The sequence below is a fragment of the Squalius cephalus genome, assembly GCF_949319135.1.
Source record: "Squalius cephalus genome assembly, chromosome: 12".
Lineage (NCBI taxonomy): Eukaryota > Metazoa > Chordata > Actinopteri > Cypriniformes > Leuciscidae > Squalius > Squalius cephalus.
Genome location: NC_137133.1, coordinates 31,499,236 through 31,517,307, shown reverse-complemented (window position 1 = coordinate 31,517,307; position 18,072 = coordinate 31,499,236). Strand labels below are relative to the sequence as shown.

The window sequence follows — 18,072 nt, the reverse complement described above, 5'->3', positions numbered from 1 at the left end:
ACAAAATCACAAAAATGAAACCAAAAATTTAAATGAAAACTGAAAATATAAAAATAAAAGCTAGTTCAAAATATTTATAAAATTTATAATCATAATGTTAAAATTATACTGGATGAAATTCACACCGACACCATCATTCTACCAACAGCCGTTTGATTCAGTTGCTTGAGCGAGAATCAGTTACTAGTTAAAGTAATAAGTAGCGAGATGAACCACAAGAACTCCTAGTAAGAATGCATGCAGAGCAGCTGATAGTTTTATTGAAATAATGCCATCATATCTCAGCATAAACTATTCAAATCCAAAAACAAGATGCTGTATAACATGACAAATACAGTCGGAGAAGAGCTAAAGCTTCTAACAGAAAAAAAGATGATCTCAGGACGTTTTTCAGAGAATTAAACCATACAATATCCCATACAGCAGTCGCAGACATTTTTTTAGTAGGGAGAGGGGGAACCCGTGACGACCAATAGCTATCGAGTGTACCGTCCACCTTCTGCCCTAAAGGACAGAAGAAAAAAATGTCCACCAAAGTGCAAAGTACTTAAAGAGACAGCCAGTCGTGCTTCACCTCAGTTTGATGTACCGTCTCAGGAACAGTGAGTTATGAAAGACATACAGAACTGCTGTGGCTTTATTTGGCAACCATATATGTGATGGATGGGTAATACGAGCCTATGAGACAACCTATTAGAAAAATACTGTAACACATGCTGTCGAACAGGACCAGTGTCCTGTTTCATTGCCATGTGAGAAGAACGTTTTGGTAAATCATTTCCGGACAGCAGAATGCAACCCTGCAACACAGCTTGTGCAAATGTATGTATCTTTCTGAAAACCAAGTTAGTCAGAAGGACATTAAAGGTGAGCTGAAACTGATAAACAACACATTCAGCAAACAAAACGCATAAAATTCGATTCATGTGACTAGCAACAAAACGGTTCATGCTAACGGGAAAAGTGCTTTGTAGAAGGCTTTCTGCTGCTTGCTGTACATGTGACTTCTTTCATAGGCGCGCAAATTTAAAAGAACGAAGAAAAAAACACTTTTACAATAAAGTTCAATTTGTTAACATTAATTAGTGCAGTAGATATCACAAACTAACAATGAACAAGACTTTTACAGAATTATTAATTTAGCTAAATGTTCATTTCAACATATATTAATACATTTGCAATACATTAAGTTGTGTAAATTAACGTTGGTTAATGTTTCATGAATGAACATGAATAACAAGTAACAGTATACTTAAAAATGAATGTGGATTAATAAATTCTGAGGGGAAAAAAAATCTTGTTCACTGTTAGTAGTTCATACGAAGCCAGGGTGAAATGGTGATTCTAAAAATTATATTTCAATGCTTTGCATTCCCTTGCAAAAGCACTGCTTTTCCCAGAGAAACTTAAAAATCGCTTAATATTTGCAATCGCTTACCAAAATATTGCGTTCCCCTGAGAAACTTTGCGCCACCACATTATTTTCCCATCATTTTCATCAAAGTTTTGCGAGTGAACACAAACTTTCTCTGGTGAACGCAAAAGTTTGGTGAGAGAACGCAAAAGCATTGAAAATATATATATATATTTTTTTATAATTCCCACTCCCATTTAAAAAAAAAATACCATCACCTTGTCACTTTAGAGGCTCTGTAAGTTCATGATATCAAATATAATTAATAATGTTAATGAATTCAACCTCATTAATTAAATAAATTTAACATAACGCAAATGAACAGCACAATGTGATGCACTTCTGATTGCGATGAGAAATTACAATTCTAAAGGAAGCCTGCTGCAGTCTTGCATGCATTGTCATTCCTTCGTGGCACTAAACCTCTGTATGCGCTCTGTGTTCTAGTAGAACATGCTTCTTTGGCAGAACAAGCGGGCAAAAGCATTGCACAAAACACTCAACGACGAATGGATGTTATGGTTAGATTAATGCTGATGCGGAACGCAAGCGCGACGCGTGATATTTGAAGCGAATCAACCTCCTTTCGGTGCTACATGGCTCAAGATATGTGAAATACTGCTTAAGATTGAAGTTCAGAAAAGGTCTTTGACTGTATCTGCCACAATCAATCAAAATAATTTCATAAAACAGTGTATTTTTCCAGTGAGCTGGTGTGTTAACAAAAAAACAGTACCCAAAAATCTTTAAATAACAATACAAAAAATCTATATAGTCCATTTCTGTAAGTTTGTGGGAGACCGAATTCACATACGATGCTGTACACAATTCATCTTAATCAATGGGAAACGAACAAACAAACAAATAAACTATCAAATGACAAAAAACTTTTTTGTCAGGAAGGCATCAAGTCTATTTAGTGGACGAAACGACTAACTTGCTCCTGAAAGCGGTCTCGCAAAGATTTCCCTTTAGAAAACCCAAAAAATGGAGCAACTGAACATTTAAAGCGTGGTGGCAGAAACATTCAAAAGTTCAGTTCGGCTGCCCGATGCGCTCAGACTTTAAGTAGGTCCTCGTCGCTGTCATCAGGGTCTGGCTGGGGTTTCCTCTGGTTTCTATCGCTGTATCTGGTCTGATTTCTGCTCCGTGTGTCCACCAGGAGCCCCACCAGATCCTCATCGCTCTCTGCTTTCAGCAAAGCCGACTGCAGCCGTGAGAAAGAGGACGACGAAGGGGCCATTCGGACCCCTGGGACCGTGAGCACCTCGTCCTCGCTGTCCTGTTCGTCCAGGGAGAAGGAGCGCAGGGCGTCTGCGCTGACGGGTTTGGTGGTGATGTGACCGTTCTCTTGAGGCTCCCGCGTGGGCGTCCCGGTCTCCTCCATCAACCACTCCATCTCATCTTCACATCCATCCTCATCGGTGTTCACCTAAAGAGAGAGAAGAACAAAGACGAGGAGAGTTAAGGACAAACTCGTTCTGTTCAACTTGGATTTCTTTTGAAATGATAAAAAAAAAACAAAAAAACGTTACCCTGGAGTACTTGTAAGACACTGGATTTCCTTTCTTGAAGCAGCTTGACACTTTCTGCATTACAAGTTGCCTAAAAATATATAAACACATTTTAAGCAGCTCAAGTAGAAGTAGAATTCCTATATATTTGCTGCTCATGAAACAATTTCTATCATTATCAATGTTAAAAACAGTTGTGTTGCTTAATATTTTTGTGGAAAACCCTGATACATTTTTTTTTCAGGATTCTTCGATGAATAGAAAGTTCAAAAGAACAACATTTATTTCAAATAGAAATCAAACATTATAAAATGTCTTTACTGTCACTTTTGATCAATTTAATGAATCCCTGCATGAATCAAAGTATTAATTTCTTTAAAAAAAAAAAAGCACACATAAAATTTAAGTTGCATTTACCTCCTTTCTCGTTTGTGCAGCAAGAGAACAAGCAAACAGATTGTGAGCACAACCAACAGTAGGCTAAGCACCGCCCCTAAAGCCTGACTCCGCCCAGACAATCCCGCATGCTCCTCCCCTCCATCAGTGCTGTGTGGGTCCATGGAGCTAGATGAACAATAGGAGAACCAACGTAATTTACTCAAACTTCCTTTGCTGACATATCTCTGCATCAGAACTGCCTGGAAACATGTTTAGGCTTTGTGATACTCACAAAATTGTACAAACGGCGGAGGTGTGCCAAACAAACAGATACTGGCAGCCATCCGTTTCCAGCAAGAATTCTGGGATACCCTCTCCTGCTTGAGGGCTGCAGTGGAACAGGATGGTCGAGGACACATTTTTGGTTTTGTCTCGCCCACATACGGATTCAGACGGTACCAAGACGTCAAGGTTTCCACCTGACAACATACAACATGCCAACAGTTACAACATTACAGGAATATTCTTTCCCCTCAAAGTAAACTGTTTACAGAAAAATAAGTAACCTAAACTTAAAATATATTATGAATAATATATTGTTTAAAAAAAGTGATGAAAGTGGACTTTATCAATTTGCTAATTGTAGCCAAATATTAATACTACAAAAAATAGTGAAAAAAGTAAAGAAAAATCATCCAAAATATAATTAATTTTTTTTATATCAAATTTAATTTATAAATTAAAAATAAACAAAACAAAGAACATATTTTAAATAAAATATTTTTGAAGTTTTAATGTTGTTACAAACAAAAATGTAACATTAAATGAATAAAAAGAAAAAATACAGAAATATTTTTTATTATTTTGCCCATTTTGTGTATAAAACAAAATGTATACATTAAAATATATAAATAAACAAACAAACAAATAAATAAACCCTACTTTGCCTTTCATTTGTCCCAACATGCCGAAACATTTGAGCACTGCTCACACATTGTATTTCCCGATATGGTTCCTTATAGAATTCCTCTTACCTTTGATATAATACTTGGCTTTGCTGGAAGAGCCAATTTTTCTGCGGTAACTGCTTTCAATCTTGACCTGACAGATATTGGCACCCAGGCAATTGGAAATGGAGCTGTCGGTGATGCCTGATAGCTGGATGTGGTAGATATAGCGATCTCCATTAGAACGGATGTCTCCTGTGGCGTTGTGGAAACTGGGGACAGATAAAACACTGTTTATCTCATGCACGTCATAACTAGATGTAGTGTGGTGTAGTTGTAGGCTCTGTATTAAAGCGGGAGAATTGAGAGAGAGCGAAAGATACTCACCGGTAATAAAGCGCTCCCAGGTTGAACATGGCTCCTGTCTCTGGGATTTGGATGGTTCCATTGACCATCTTGACTTCCTCCTGCTTTACAGCACATGCGGATCGAGTCTCCCACTCCACCCAGAACTCACATGCAGTTTTATCCTCCCTAAAACACACAGAGGCAAATATATGAATCTTACTTATCTGCCTGAGTACTGTGGTAAAGCCCTGTAAAAGTACATTAAAACTACAGACCAGATTCCCAATGGAAACTTTATAAATATGTATATGTTTTTTTCATATGGTTAAGTGAAGTCGGAAGTTGATGTCATTAAAGTCAGCATGGAATTAAAATGGTCAATTCTTGTTGTTCATGGAGTATTGCAGCATTTATTATTATAAATTATTTATCTGTGCAAAACTTTTATTTTTATTTTTTAAATCTTGTGCCCTTGTAATCTTTAATCAAAATAACTCTCCCTCCCTCTTGCAGCAACATCTCCTCTTCTCTGATGATGTGTTTACGACGCGAGGGCGGGACAACTTCAATTCATGCCAACTTTAACAGATTTAAAACACCACAAGTTAAGAATCCATTCACGCCAAGTTTCTCATAACTTACGTAAATAGTAATTTTGGATGACCCACTGTGCTGCCACACTTCAGCTGTATGATAGTTCTGGCTGGTTTTTTGTTTCCACACACCTCGCCACCCATGGAATAATTGACCAGGATCTTTCCATCTGGAGAAAATACATGCTGATGAGAAACCAACAAAGTCATAATTATGTCAGAGAAGGTTTAAAAACACTTACCGATTAACTCCATGGTCTGCGTGTGCACACGGCCCAGAGTCTCCGTCTTTCCGTTGGCACGTCTGCGACACACGGCGGAGTCCGCTGCACAACCTGGCTGGCCTCCATGGATGGCCTGGCACAGATTGAAGTAGTAACTGTGGGAACAAATAGTACAACTGTGACTTTCATACATACTGAACAGATGCAGGTGCAATATTACACAATTGTTCCATTACCGATTAAACAAGTTGTGTCCAAGTTCTACTGATGTGAAAGCGTCACACAAAAACATGAATACTCCAGAAATGCATAATCGCGGACAAAAAGGAAAATACTTGCACAGATATAGCACTTTTGGCTGATACCAATAACTGGTAATTATTAAAAAAAAAGAAGATCAAAATAAATAATTATTTTAGGATATTATGTTTATTTATAAATGTGTATATTTAGGTTAAATTTTACTTACTGTTATTTTATTATAATTATTATTAGTACATGCAACAGGGTCAAATTCAATTCAACAGCGAGACTCACGAATCTTCCCCGTGGCTAAATTTCCATGGCTCTGTAAGAGAAGAGAGGGTGCGCAGGTCGTAGGTCTGGTGTTGTCCTGCCAGCTTGCACTCCATCTTTTTGGGTGGGCACACCACATTTGTTCGCCACTGGAAGGTGGCAGAACACCCTTGGGTTTCGCTCAACAGCTGGGGTGTGCCACGGCCCGCCTCTGGGTCACACGTGAACAAAATGGACGACTGACGCTTTCCTCTTACCGCTGTGAAATACACACAGAAAAATAAAAATACCTTAAAACAGCCCTTAAGTCAAGTGCAGACAGAAACACATCTCTTATTCAAATCTTATAAAACGCATACAATTTAAAGGTATACAATGTAACTTGGCCCTCTGGCAAAACAAAACATGCATTTTGCAAAAGAACATTGTTTTGGATGTGCTTCGGCTCTGTGTGACCGTGCGGATGAATATGACCTTTCCCAATAGATAATGCTTTACAATGAACTGTTAAGAGTAGGGATGTCCCGATCCGATCACGTGATCGGAAATCGGGCCCGATCACGTGTTTTCAGACTGATCGGAATCGGACGTTACCTCCCGATCAGGACTCGGATATATGTATATATATTCTCATTATTTTTTAACACATCTATAGTTATGCGGTGGCACAGAGTTACGCCGGTTTCACACTGCACGCGTTAGCAGAGTGTAAGCAGCGCAGGAGCAGTGCGTATGGTGAGCAGGAGCAGGACACGCGCGTTTTGCTTTCACACTGGCAGCGTTTGTCACGCGCGGCTGAACCGCGGGTTGTGTAGGCTACAGACAGAGTAGGCTACTCTATAATGGATAAGTTGGCATTGCTTTTTTTCATTTTCAAATACATTTAAGAGAAAAGACTTGTCAAGAAGCTTATTTTATTAATAATTTCATATAACTTTTTGTTCATCTTTGTTTTTATTGTTATGGCAACAAGTTTGTTTTTGGACATTTGTTTTCTTTTTAAATTGCTGTTGGTCATTTGATTGACTGTTTAAAACACAATAGATATCAATGCACTTTTTGGATAAAACTGCGGTGTATTTTGGCCATGATCAATGTATTGTCACTTTAATTCAGCAAAAGCGGCGCAGCAAAAATAGCCTCGGCGCCGAAACGATCGCGGCACTCCTGCTCTGGGGTGCGTTTCCCGAAAGCATCGTTGGCCAACTATGGTCGCAAGTTCATCGCAATGTCCATTGAACTCTATTGGTAACGACGGAACTTGCGACCATAGTTGGCCAACGATGCTTTCGGGAAACGCACCCCTGCTCTGCTACGCACTGCCGTGCCGCCTCTGCGTGCGGTGTGAATGCTCTAAAGCCTGGTTTAATCTGTTAACATGGGCGGCGAAAAAAATACGCACTGTATTTATATTATATAATATATAATATATTTATATTATATTATATTATATTTACTGTTGCACTAAAGTCCAAAAGTGAAGAATTTATTTATTACTTGATTGTTCAAGCTACCTCACAGAAGTGCTCTGTTTGTTAACAGAGTTGTTGAATGTTAAAATAAGGTGAATTAAATAAAAAATAAGGAACATCCTGGATCTGTTTTTTCGCTCTTCTTTATTTTTTTTTTTATGTATTAAGTATCGGATCGGGACTCGGTATCGGCAGATACTCAAAATCAAATGACTCGGACTCGGACTCGAGGGCAAAAAAACCTGATCGGGACATCCCTAGTTAAGAGCGCTACATACTGTATGGCAATTTATCTGTTCAAAAATAAAAAATTATATAAAAATAAATATATATAATAAAACATAGCTTTTACAACATTTTAAATCCCTCAGTTTGCTCCATCTCCAAAAAGCCAAACCAATGTTGATTCTTATTTTATTACAAGCTGTGTCCCTTTCTCTTTTTGCCAGCAGACTCTCCTCTGTTTGGCGTTTGTTTAAAACGGGTGATTCCTCGGAGGTTGGAGTTTTAGCTGCTCCATGTCAATCTTTCTCATTCGTTGTGACAACTAACTAACTTATACCATTCCCACACCAGACACGCGTCAGAGTAGCCGGAGCAACTATTCTCTATTTACGGATATGACGAGAGACACATAGGCGAGTGACGCATATATGCAGTTTCCCATGAAAACCATCCCTTTAGGTCTAAAATATAAACACTTATAATAGGCTTACCAGAGTGAATCAGGGAAGACAAAAACACATTTTGGAAGAAGGATTGAAGTAAAAAAAATGTTGCACTTTGTAAACAATTAATTATAAATTACAATTATAATTATTTACTTCAATTATGTATTATTTATTATTCAAAATAATATTAATATTTACTTTATTTTTCTTCCTTAACATGGAACTGATTTTTTTTTTTTTTTTTCATCAATATAGCTTGTCCAGTTGCTTTATCCAAAAAAAAGTCCATGTAATTTATGAGGTTTTAGGCTGCCAGGAATTCTTACCATCAGAGCAGAAGCCCCATTTCTGATCTTTGTTATAGTTGCTTGTAGTTGCACACCACTTCCCTCCATCAGTCCTGCCTTTAGTTGTGCAATCAGTATAAGACGTGCCCAGGTAATTAAAGGGGAAAATGCACACTTCATTTTTCTTTGTAACTGAAAGACAATTAACACAAATTTTAATCATTTAGAGAAAAAGTGTAACTGGATTCTTCCATCTTAGATTTTGAGCTTGTGTAAGAATTGAGAAATTAGGATGCCGGACTGTCTGGTTGAAGAGTGACCAGACCCTGAGAGGACAAAGGACCTCTCTGGAAATTAACATTTGAACTCCCCCTCGTGCACTAGTGAGACGAAAGTCTTACCTCAGAGTCATCCTAATCTACATCTCTTTCCCTCATCCCCCCTTCCTTCTCCCCCATGCGAAGATCACCAAAAACTCACCCAAGAGCATATGGTTTAATGTGAATGATTAACATTGAGTATTATACATATTTAGTATCATTTGAAATGTCTTATTGCGACTGGTACAAATGTCTCATTACCAAATAAGTAAAACAAAAGGTGATGAGGTTTTTAAGAGTTTAGGGATAACTGGCACACAAAGGAAGGTGGTCCCTAGACAAATGGTCTCCTACCCCCCAGATATCATTAAAACCTCTTCATTTATGGAGTCAGATGAAATAACGAGAGAATACATATTCAAATGCATTGCATTTAATCCAAAAATATTTTGCCTCGAGAAAAGGACACCTTCACGTAAAGACCTTCCGTGCTGGTCGGATGCCGGTTTTGGGCAGATCGAGCGCCAGCTTACACTTGCTTGATTGCAATGCATTCTGGGATTGCCTTTACTATGAAACATTTACTTTGCACCTTACAAAGCACCACAATTAATTATTATCTTTTGCCAAAAGTCTGCCTATTATGCCTTAAAATGTGGTTTAGTTCAATAGGTTTTTAGACCGATTCAGTGTGTCTGTCTTACCTGGAGGACAGGTGTCTCCTCCAATATACTGAATCATCACTTTCTGCTCTTTTCTCTTGTAGGTTAGGTTCATGACTTTGCTGTTCCCATATGAAGCCGCTGAGCCAGTGGAGATCAGACATACTGCGCTGTCTTTACATTTTGTGTCTGCCACAGTCCCACACACATTGATTGTAAAGGAGCCAAAGCTTCCAGGAACCTAAAAGACACAATAAACTGAGCTCCAGAATCATTCTTTTGCTACTTTGCTCCTATAAGCTGAAAAAAATTTAGATTTTTGAATATATATATTTATATATATATATATATATATATATATATATATATATATATATATATATATATATATATATAATATATATATATATATATACACACACACACACACACACACACTACTGTTCAAAAGTTTGGTGGCCGGTAAGATCATTTTTTTTATTTGCTTTCATTCAGCAAGGATGCATTAAATTGATGACTGAGAGTAAAGACATTAATAATGTTACAAAAGATTTCAAAAAAAAAAAAAAAAAATGCTGTTATTTTGAACTCTTTATTCATTAAAGCATTCTAAAAAAAGTAACGCAATTTCCACAAAACTATTAAGCAGGACAACCGTTTTCAACATCGATATTAATAAGAAATGTTTCTTGAGCACCAAATCAGCATATCAGAATGATTCATGTGACTCAATCATGTGACTCTAAAGACTGGAGTAATTCAGCTTTGACATCACAGGAATAAATTACATTTTACAACTCAAATAGAAACTGTTATAACTGTGATCACAAACAAGCAGCCTTAGTGAACAAAAGAGTCTTCTTTCATAAACATTACTATTCAAAAACTTGGCGTCTGTAAGATTTGTTAGGATACTTATTTAAAATGTTCAGTCTTTGTTTTCTGGAAAAAAGTCTCTTGTCATTACCTGAACAGGCCCTGACAGCGGTGAGAGGTCAAAGGTGTAACGCAGTTGGGAGACGGTCAGACTGCAGCCCTGCACCGTGACGGTCTCCGGGCAAACCACAGGAGTGGCCCACTCGAACACATACATACAGTCATGTGCCCGGATCATCTGGGGAGAACCCTGTTTGTGGAAAACAAACACTTACACTCATGTATAACAGAAACGAATACCAAAATTATTGAACCAACAACAATTCAGTTGGAGTCATAAATTGTCGACATCAACCAAGGTTTTGGGTTGATCTCTTACCAACTCTGCCCCTTTCTGGCAAGTGAAAATGATCTTGGAGGAGTAGTTGGAGGTACGGTTAGAAGGGCAGATGGTGGTGCTGGTAAAGGCGATCTCCACCTCTTTGGTGTTGGTGTTATAAAGAGGAGGGGAGGTGATGCGTCCGATGTCCTGCACAGAAAGGAAAAGCCCACACTGAATTTAAAATCTAATTCAAACATGTCATTATAGATTAGGGTTGATTCAATAGCAACCCCTGGTACCTCTGTATCAGTAATGAAAAATACTTCATGACATTATTCCTATTCATTTGACTGATAGTATGAACTTCATCTAAATTGTGACATTTAAAGTGCCACAATTTATGCCTGCGAGACGGCTTCTGTAGCATATTGTTATTAAATAAACTAACAATACTATATTTTTATGTCTATGATGTAATTGTGTCTGATTAATAGAATATTAAGCATAAATACAATATTTATGACTGTATAGCTGGTGTGCACAAGCTGATAAGCAAAACATGCAGAGTGGGTTGAGTGTGCAGCGGCACAGAAGCGAGAGCATGTCACGATACAAAAATTACGACTTCGATATTATACCTGACTAAAATATCACAATACCAATACTGAATCGATACCACGGCAAAAACTAAAATAACAGTAAAAGTAATTGAATAAAATGACAACTTAAAATTCATTGTTTTATAAATTAATTAATAAAAAAACACCAGTATTAATTATATTATCAATCACATTCTGTAAAATTACACAATTCTGAACAGGATGGAATAGGGGTCTTATTTCAGGATATGATCATCTACATCTACATATAATTTTGTTTTTAATGTCATCATTTCATATCACAATATAGTTATTTCATTTGATTTTATCTTAAAATTAGGGCTGTCAAACGATTAATCGCATCCAAAATAAGAGTTTGTTTTTACATAATACATGTGTGTGTACGGTGTATAATTATTTTCTATATATAAATACACACACATGCATGTATATATTTAAGAAATATTTGCATGTATATACTGTGTATATATATTTATATTATATATAATTTATATTATATATAAATATTTTATATATAAATAACACATTTTCTTAAATATATATATGCATGTGTGTGTATTTATATATAGAAAATAATTATACTCCGTACACAGACATAAATTATGTAAACACAAACTTTTATTTTGGATGCGATTAATCGCGATTAATCGTTTAACAGCCCTACTTAAAATATTATTTGCTATTTGCTAGACGAATCAAGCCAACTAATATGATTAATATTCTTTCTTCACCCAATATTTTTATATATATTTAAATAATTTAAATAATTAAATAATTATTTACTTAAATTATTATACTTAAATTATAGAAAAAATTGCACTGGAAATACAGGTATCGCCGGTACTCATATTGGCGAGTAACAAAAATTTAAGTATCAAAGTATCATATGGAAATTGTTTTAAGAAAAAGTGGTATCGTGCTTCCCTACAATACACCATCTTAAAAAAGCAAGAAAAGTGGAAATCACTGCTCATGTGTTTACTCACAATTGGTTCTCCATTAACAGGGTCCATGCACACAGCGGCCCCTGGAGGACAATTGACCCCTGGGATGGGGTTGAGGGGCTGGCAGATGTTGATGTAGAATTCAGGAGTCTTATTCCTGTCTACATCGTCATCGATAGCAGTGTAGTAACCAGTGAGATGGATCAGAGGACTCAGATCAATCTGGTTGGTTCCATTCCAAACGGAGCACTTCACCTGCAGAAAAGATGCACTAAATACGTTGCAGGTTCAAATGAAGCGAGGTTCAGAGGATTGAAAGTTTTAAAAGACTTTCCATTACCTGTTGTTCGCAGACCAGAGGGGTGTGCCAGGAGAAGAAGTGAGTGCAAGTGGTGCCATCCGAGAACACCAGCACGGGCTCACCCGTGCCTCCTTCCCCAGACTTGCAGACGAAGCTGAAGACGCTCTTGTGTTTTAAGGAAGGGTTAGCGGCGCACGGGTCTCCATCCTCATAGGTGAGCTCCACCACCTGATCCTTATAGACCAGCTTCCTTGTGGCGTTTCCGCCATTTAAGGCCATCTGATTGTCCTTGATGCACACACCTGCAGCAAAAAAACATCTTAACATTACCATGTGAAGTCTTTGTTTAGGCCTAAATGTATTAAAACAATTATTCTGTTCTCACTGAAACAGAAATGAATAATCAAAACTACTTGTGTCTGTCTGTCTGTCTATTCATCTATGATTCAGGGACAAACAGCAACCAGCGATAGATGGACCGACGCCGAAGTCCAGGCATGTTGTGTTCTTATCTCAGCCTCGAACAGGGTTCATAAAGATTTTTAAGAGTAGAACTCAAGCACTTTCAAACAGTGGCAGCGGTGCTTTTCAAGGCTGGGTACAGGTGAATAATCAAGGGTTCAGTGAATAATTAGATGTACATTATATGCAAAACAGCTCAGAAGTCATTTCTCATGAACTCCTGTTGAACTGTTGAAGACTGGACGTGCGCATGCAATATTCAGGCGGCAATCTACTTAATGTGCCCGGATGACATCAACGCAGTGATGCACAAATGATCCACGACTCAATCATTAAAGGTTAATTTTTCTTTTTTTCCCTCTTTTTAATCGAGACATAATCACGCATTTTCAAGGATAACAATTCTAAATTCAAAGCACATTTCAAACTTTGAACACGGTTCAAATCAAACATTTTCCAAACTCTGTGCGAACCCTGCTCGATGATATGTAGCACTGCAAGTTGTCGTAGGAGATTGTCTCTTAGCCCTCTTTTTTGCTCTTTCAAACATTCCATCTTCGTTATCACGAAACCCACAACACGCAACAAAAACACAGCTCCGATCACGGCGTCCTCCATTCTCCAGTTGTTGAAGTTATTGAATGCTGCGCTCAAATGCCATTGCTGTTGATTGGCTTGCGTCACTTCAAAATTCCTACTGGTGGTGCGAATGCAACCAGGAAAATGGCCCTAGGGGAAAATTAAGTTCTTGGGGGACCGCGCTGGTGACTAGTTCCTATTACACTAGGAACTAGCCCTGGTGCAAAAGCCCCTATAGACTCCAAAGTTCTACTTAAAAATAATCAAGAGATATTTTGCACAGTTTTTCACTAAATGAAGAGGACAAATGGAAACATACCTGCTCCAGATGCACAACCAGCGTTGGCTACTTCTCCACACACGTTCAGTCTGAACATCTTCCTATGGGCCACGGGATCATAGACCGTATAACCACCTGTTCGACTGAGGCCGTTAAGGTCAAAGAGATGACCTGTGGAGACCAAACACACACACACAGTACATACACATCTTAGATTGATTCAGCGGACAAAAATAAATGCAGTATGCTAGAGCTTGTGTGAAAAAACATTTTCTGTATTTAGGCTATTTGCAGGCAACAGACACATACACCTAGAAGACATTGTTATGAGCAGACAGGAAGTGTCTGGATAAGATGATTCAGTTGTTCTGGTTATGAGTGTTCATGTGAGTAATTGTGTATTCTGTGTGACCGACGCTCAAGTGGGCGACTCACCTGTAGCTGGATTAGTGACTTTACAGTCTCCATGCTCAGTGCTGTTGAGAGGACAGGCTGCAGCAGTGAACCACACAAAGTTATACACACAGTTCTCCAGCACCGTGATCAGAGTGGGTTCAGAGTCCTGTAGACAAGAACAGGGTTACAGATATATACACAGAAATAATTGTAATTATTATTATTTACATATAATTATAAATCTAGGTCAGTAAGATTTTATATGTTTTTGAAATAATTTAATTGATCAAAAATACAGTAAAAACAGTAATATTGTGAAAATAAAACACTGTTTTCTATTTGAATGCATTTTAAAATGTAATTTATTTTCTGTGATGTCAAAGCTGAATTTTCAGCATCATTACTCCAGTCTTCAGTGTCACATGATCCTTCAGAAATCATTATAATATGATTTGCTGCTCAAGAATCATTTATCATTATTATCAATGTTGAAAACAGTTGTCTTAAATATTTGTAAGAATCCATAGACAGATAAAAAGAACAGCATTCATTTTAAATATAATTTTTTCGTGACATTATAAATGTCTACTGTCATTTTGATCAATTTAATATAACCTTGCTTTATAAATTTATGAAAAAATAAATAAATAGATAGATAGATAGATAGATTAGATAGATAGATAGATAGATAGATAGATAGATAGATAGATAGATAGATAGATAGATAGATAGATAGATAGATAGATAGATAGATAGATAGATAGATAGATAGATAGATAGATAGATAGATAGATAGACACACACACAGTCATGGGCAGAATTATATTTAAAAGCCTTAATTATTACAGACCACTTTGTCAGGGTCGCATCTGAAGCGAATGATGGTGGTCCGGTTTCTCTTCTGGTCAGGACAGGCTTGTCCATTGGTGTACTTCAAAATCAGTATGTTTTTATCCCACTGTGGTCCTGCCTCTGCCTCCCCCAGATTCACATACTTGTCTCCGTCCTTCAGACAGGCTGCAGCGCTAGACGGGCAGCTCCACAACCCTGAGACAAACACCAGTTATAAAACCTATGCTGAATGGTCAATACGCTCCAGCTGTGCTGCTGGCACTCACCGGTCTGAGGCACCAAAGACTTGCACACATTGATATAGTAACGCTGACTCTGATTGGCCTTTTCTGGCATGATCATCCAATTAGATTTGTGCAGGGCCAGAGAGGATAGATCGTAGGAATGGCCATTGCCATCACTGCCAAAAAGAGAGCAGATGATTTAGACAGTTGTATTATGTGTTAGGTGCAAATACATTAGCAAGAAAGTTGGGTTACACTTTATTTTAAGGTGACGTAGTTACATTGTACTTACTCAAATAAGTACTGAGTAATATTAATTAACTACACTAACTTACTATAGAGTTACAGTTAGGTTTATGGTTAGTTACTTGTAATTATGCATAATTTACTGTTATTCCTATAGTAAGTACATGGTGTAACGTGTAACTATCACCTTAAAATAAAGTGTTACCAAAAGTTGCTCTCACTTGTAAGAGCATGTTGTGGTTTTGAAGGAAGGGCAGGCCAAAGCTGTGTGCCATTCAAACAGATATGTGCAGTCTGCCGTCTCCTTTATGAATTCTGGCTTACCCTGACGAACAAAAAAAAATTATTTAATAAAACCATTCAACTTTTTAATAAACTTGTCCATTGGCTGTAAGGAACTCACAGGATTCTTGCTGTGGTCGCAGGAGAAGAGAATAGCTGTTGATCTCTCATAGATCTTGTGGCAAGTTTCCCCATTCGTGTAGTTGATCATGATAATCCCATCATCAAATGTGAGGTTTTGATTGGCTACCCCTGCAAAGGAGCATGGGAAAGGTTAAACATGAAAAAAATAAATAAAAAATTCTACTACTAATCACCTACTAGCTCAGCATTGATACTGAACTTTAGAAATAAACTCACCTGCTATTCTGTGTTTTTGGCCCTCGATCTGGCAGGAGGACACGGTGTTGCTGGGACTGTGAGGGCAGACCGAGGTTGTAATGGGGCTGCACACTGCTAAGTGATACTCGTAACCCAAACCCTTCACTTCATAGTCCTTTCCAGCCAGTGGTGTGAGATTGTATTCATAACCACTCTTGGGGTCCTGGACTTTACACTTTTCACCTACAAAGAGCAGGAAAAACACTGAGTTAAAGCGAGAGTATTAGTTAACTGTCCTATGAAGGAATTGGCTGTTCATCTTACCCTGCACTCTTCTGATTGGACAAGCTTCTGAGGTTCTCCAGATGAAAACATACTCACAGCCGTCTTTGCGATCAAACATGGGTGCACCCTGTTAATAGAAGTAAGAAAAATGTGTTTTAACAGCCTCTTCATAAAAACCTTCAGTCTCTTAAATACAAGTACAAGAGTACAAGATTTGTGTAGATTTGTTCATGTTTTTTAAATAAGTTTTTTCTGCTCACCAATGCTGCATTTAGGTGATCAAAAATACAGTAATATTGTGAAATATTATTACAATTTAAATAAAATTTGATGGCTAAAAAAACTTTTGAGGAATAGAAAGCTCAAAATAACTTTTTAAAATGGAAATCTTTTGTAATACTACTGTCACTTTTAATAAATTTATTGCATCCATGCTGAATAAAATAATTAATTTATTTCAAAGAATAATAGTACAATAATAATTTAGCTGACCACAATTTTTTGAAAGTTAGAGTATATTTATTTCTTATTTCTTTTTGTTTTATAACATTTTGGTAATCCAGTTACCAAAATAGGGGACATGAGTTTTATCTTTTTTGTGATCCTGTTATTTGCCTAAATCCAAAAAAAAATAAAAAAAAATACACCAGAATCAAAAACCCTAAAGGGGTTACAGAATTTGCTTATATTTAGCGGTCACTAATTAGGTACCAAACATTGGTTTGTAGTTACTTAGAAATTGACATTATACTTATATTAAAAATGAATATGGAATGATATTTTTTGCTTCTAGCTAAATACTAATACATTTTTGATAAATAAAATAATTTAACAATAAACATTTAGATATAAATTTTAGGTTAGATTATAGTTTAAATATACATCATTTTCATAATCTAATAACTTTCATTCAAAAGAATATGAAATTACTTTTAAATTAATTAAAAAGGTAATGAGACACCAATTTGTTCCTTATTTGTGGAAAGTGCCATGGATAAAAATCTATTTGGACTTGTAACCAAGCACTTGCTTACAGGACTGTCATCACACTGGAAGATGATTCGGGTGGAGTAACGTCCTAAACCACACTTGTCCCCATTCAGATAAACAATACTGATGGAGCCATCTGGTGCAGCCTGCAGGCTGGACTGCACGTATCCCAGGTTCACACTCCTGCCGTTGATCTGGCCACACGCTCCAATCGCTCCAGCTGCCAACAACAGAAGTCTATTAGTTTATTGCGTGGTCATTCAGACCAGAACTAATGTGTCAACCCTTGGTTGCAGTTATAAACAAACCATCAATCACAAAATACCCAGAACCAAGCTAGAAACAGAAAGACCTTTAAAAGAGTCTGTCAACACATCAGTAGACACTCACCAGGGCAGCCCTGGACGCGAGGCAGTGGTTTACACACGTTTATGTAAAACTTTTGATACCGGGCCTGATCCGAGGTGTCCAGAGGCACATAATATTTTTCATCCAGGCTGAGGTCACCCAAGTCATACGCTCTACCTTGTAAATCTGGAAATACAAGGGGAAACAGCTTGAGTTTGGTGATAATAGTGGTGCAGAAATGACACCTCAGTTTTAAAGTCACCATGAAATTAAAATGGACAATTGTTCGTTTTTATGGAATATTACAGCGTTTATAATAAATGGTTTATCCCTGTGCATCACTATTTTTTTAATTCATGTGCCCTCATGATCTTTAATCAGAATAACTTCCCCTCCCT

General features: G+C 37.3%; 1 protein-coding gene across 1 annotated transcript in view; it reads right to left on the bottom strand.

The window, feature by feature from the left end:
- Positions 1-579: 579 nt before the first annotated feature.
- The window catches only part of igf2r (insulin-like growth factor 2 receptor), a 36,827-nt gene continuing 19,334 nt past the window's right edge, over positions 580-18,072 (bottom strand). The window contains exons 23-47 of the mRNA XM_079887393.1: positions 17,717-17,860; positions 17,371-17,546; positions 16,376-16,463; positions 16,091-16,294; positions 15,852-15,982; positions 15,670-15,773; positions 15,245-15,378; positions 14,977-15,173; positions 14,166-14,292; positions 13,770-13,901; positions 12,449-12,711; positions 12,151-12,363; positions 10,602-10,751; positions 10,314-10,472; positions 9,389-9,587; positions 8,404-8,556; positions 5,956-6,193; positions 5,437-5,573; positions 5,244-5,364; positions 4,641-4,787; positions 4,341-4,525; positions 3,599-3,785; positions 3,346-3,492; positions 2,950-3,019; positions 580-2,846 (exon numbers count right to left, since the gene is read on the bottom strand). Of these exons, the coding sequence (XP_079743519.1) occupies positions 2,472-2,846; positions 2,950-3,019; positions 3,346-3,492; positions 3,599-3,785; positions 4,341-4,525; positions 4,641-4,787; positions 5,244-5,364; positions 5,437-5,573; positions 5,956-6,193; positions 8,404-8,556; positions 9,389-9,587; positions 10,314-10,472; positions 10,602-10,751; positions 12,151-12,363; positions 12,449-12,711; positions 13,770-13,901; positions 14,166-14,292; positions 14,977-15,173; positions 15,245-15,378; positions 15,670-15,773; positions 15,852-15,982; positions 16,091-16,294; positions 16,376-16,463; positions 17,371-17,546; positions 17,717-17,860 (4,181 nt within the window). The 3' untranslated portion in view covers positions 580-2,471. The remainder of the gene's footprint in view (positions 2,847-2,949; positions 3,020-3,345; positions 3,493-3,598; positions 3,786-4,340; positions 4,526-4,640; positions 4,788-5,243; positions 5,365-5,436; positions 5,574-5,955; positions 6,194-8,403; positions 8,557-9,388; positions 9,588-10,313; positions 10,473-10,601; positions 10,752-12,150; positions 12,364-12,448; positions 12,712-13,769; positions 13,902-14,165; positions 14,293-14,976; positions 15,174-15,244; positions 15,379-15,669; positions 15,774-15,851; positions 15,983-16,090; positions 16,295-16,375; positions 16,464-17,370; positions 17,547-17,716; positions 17,861-18,072) is intronic.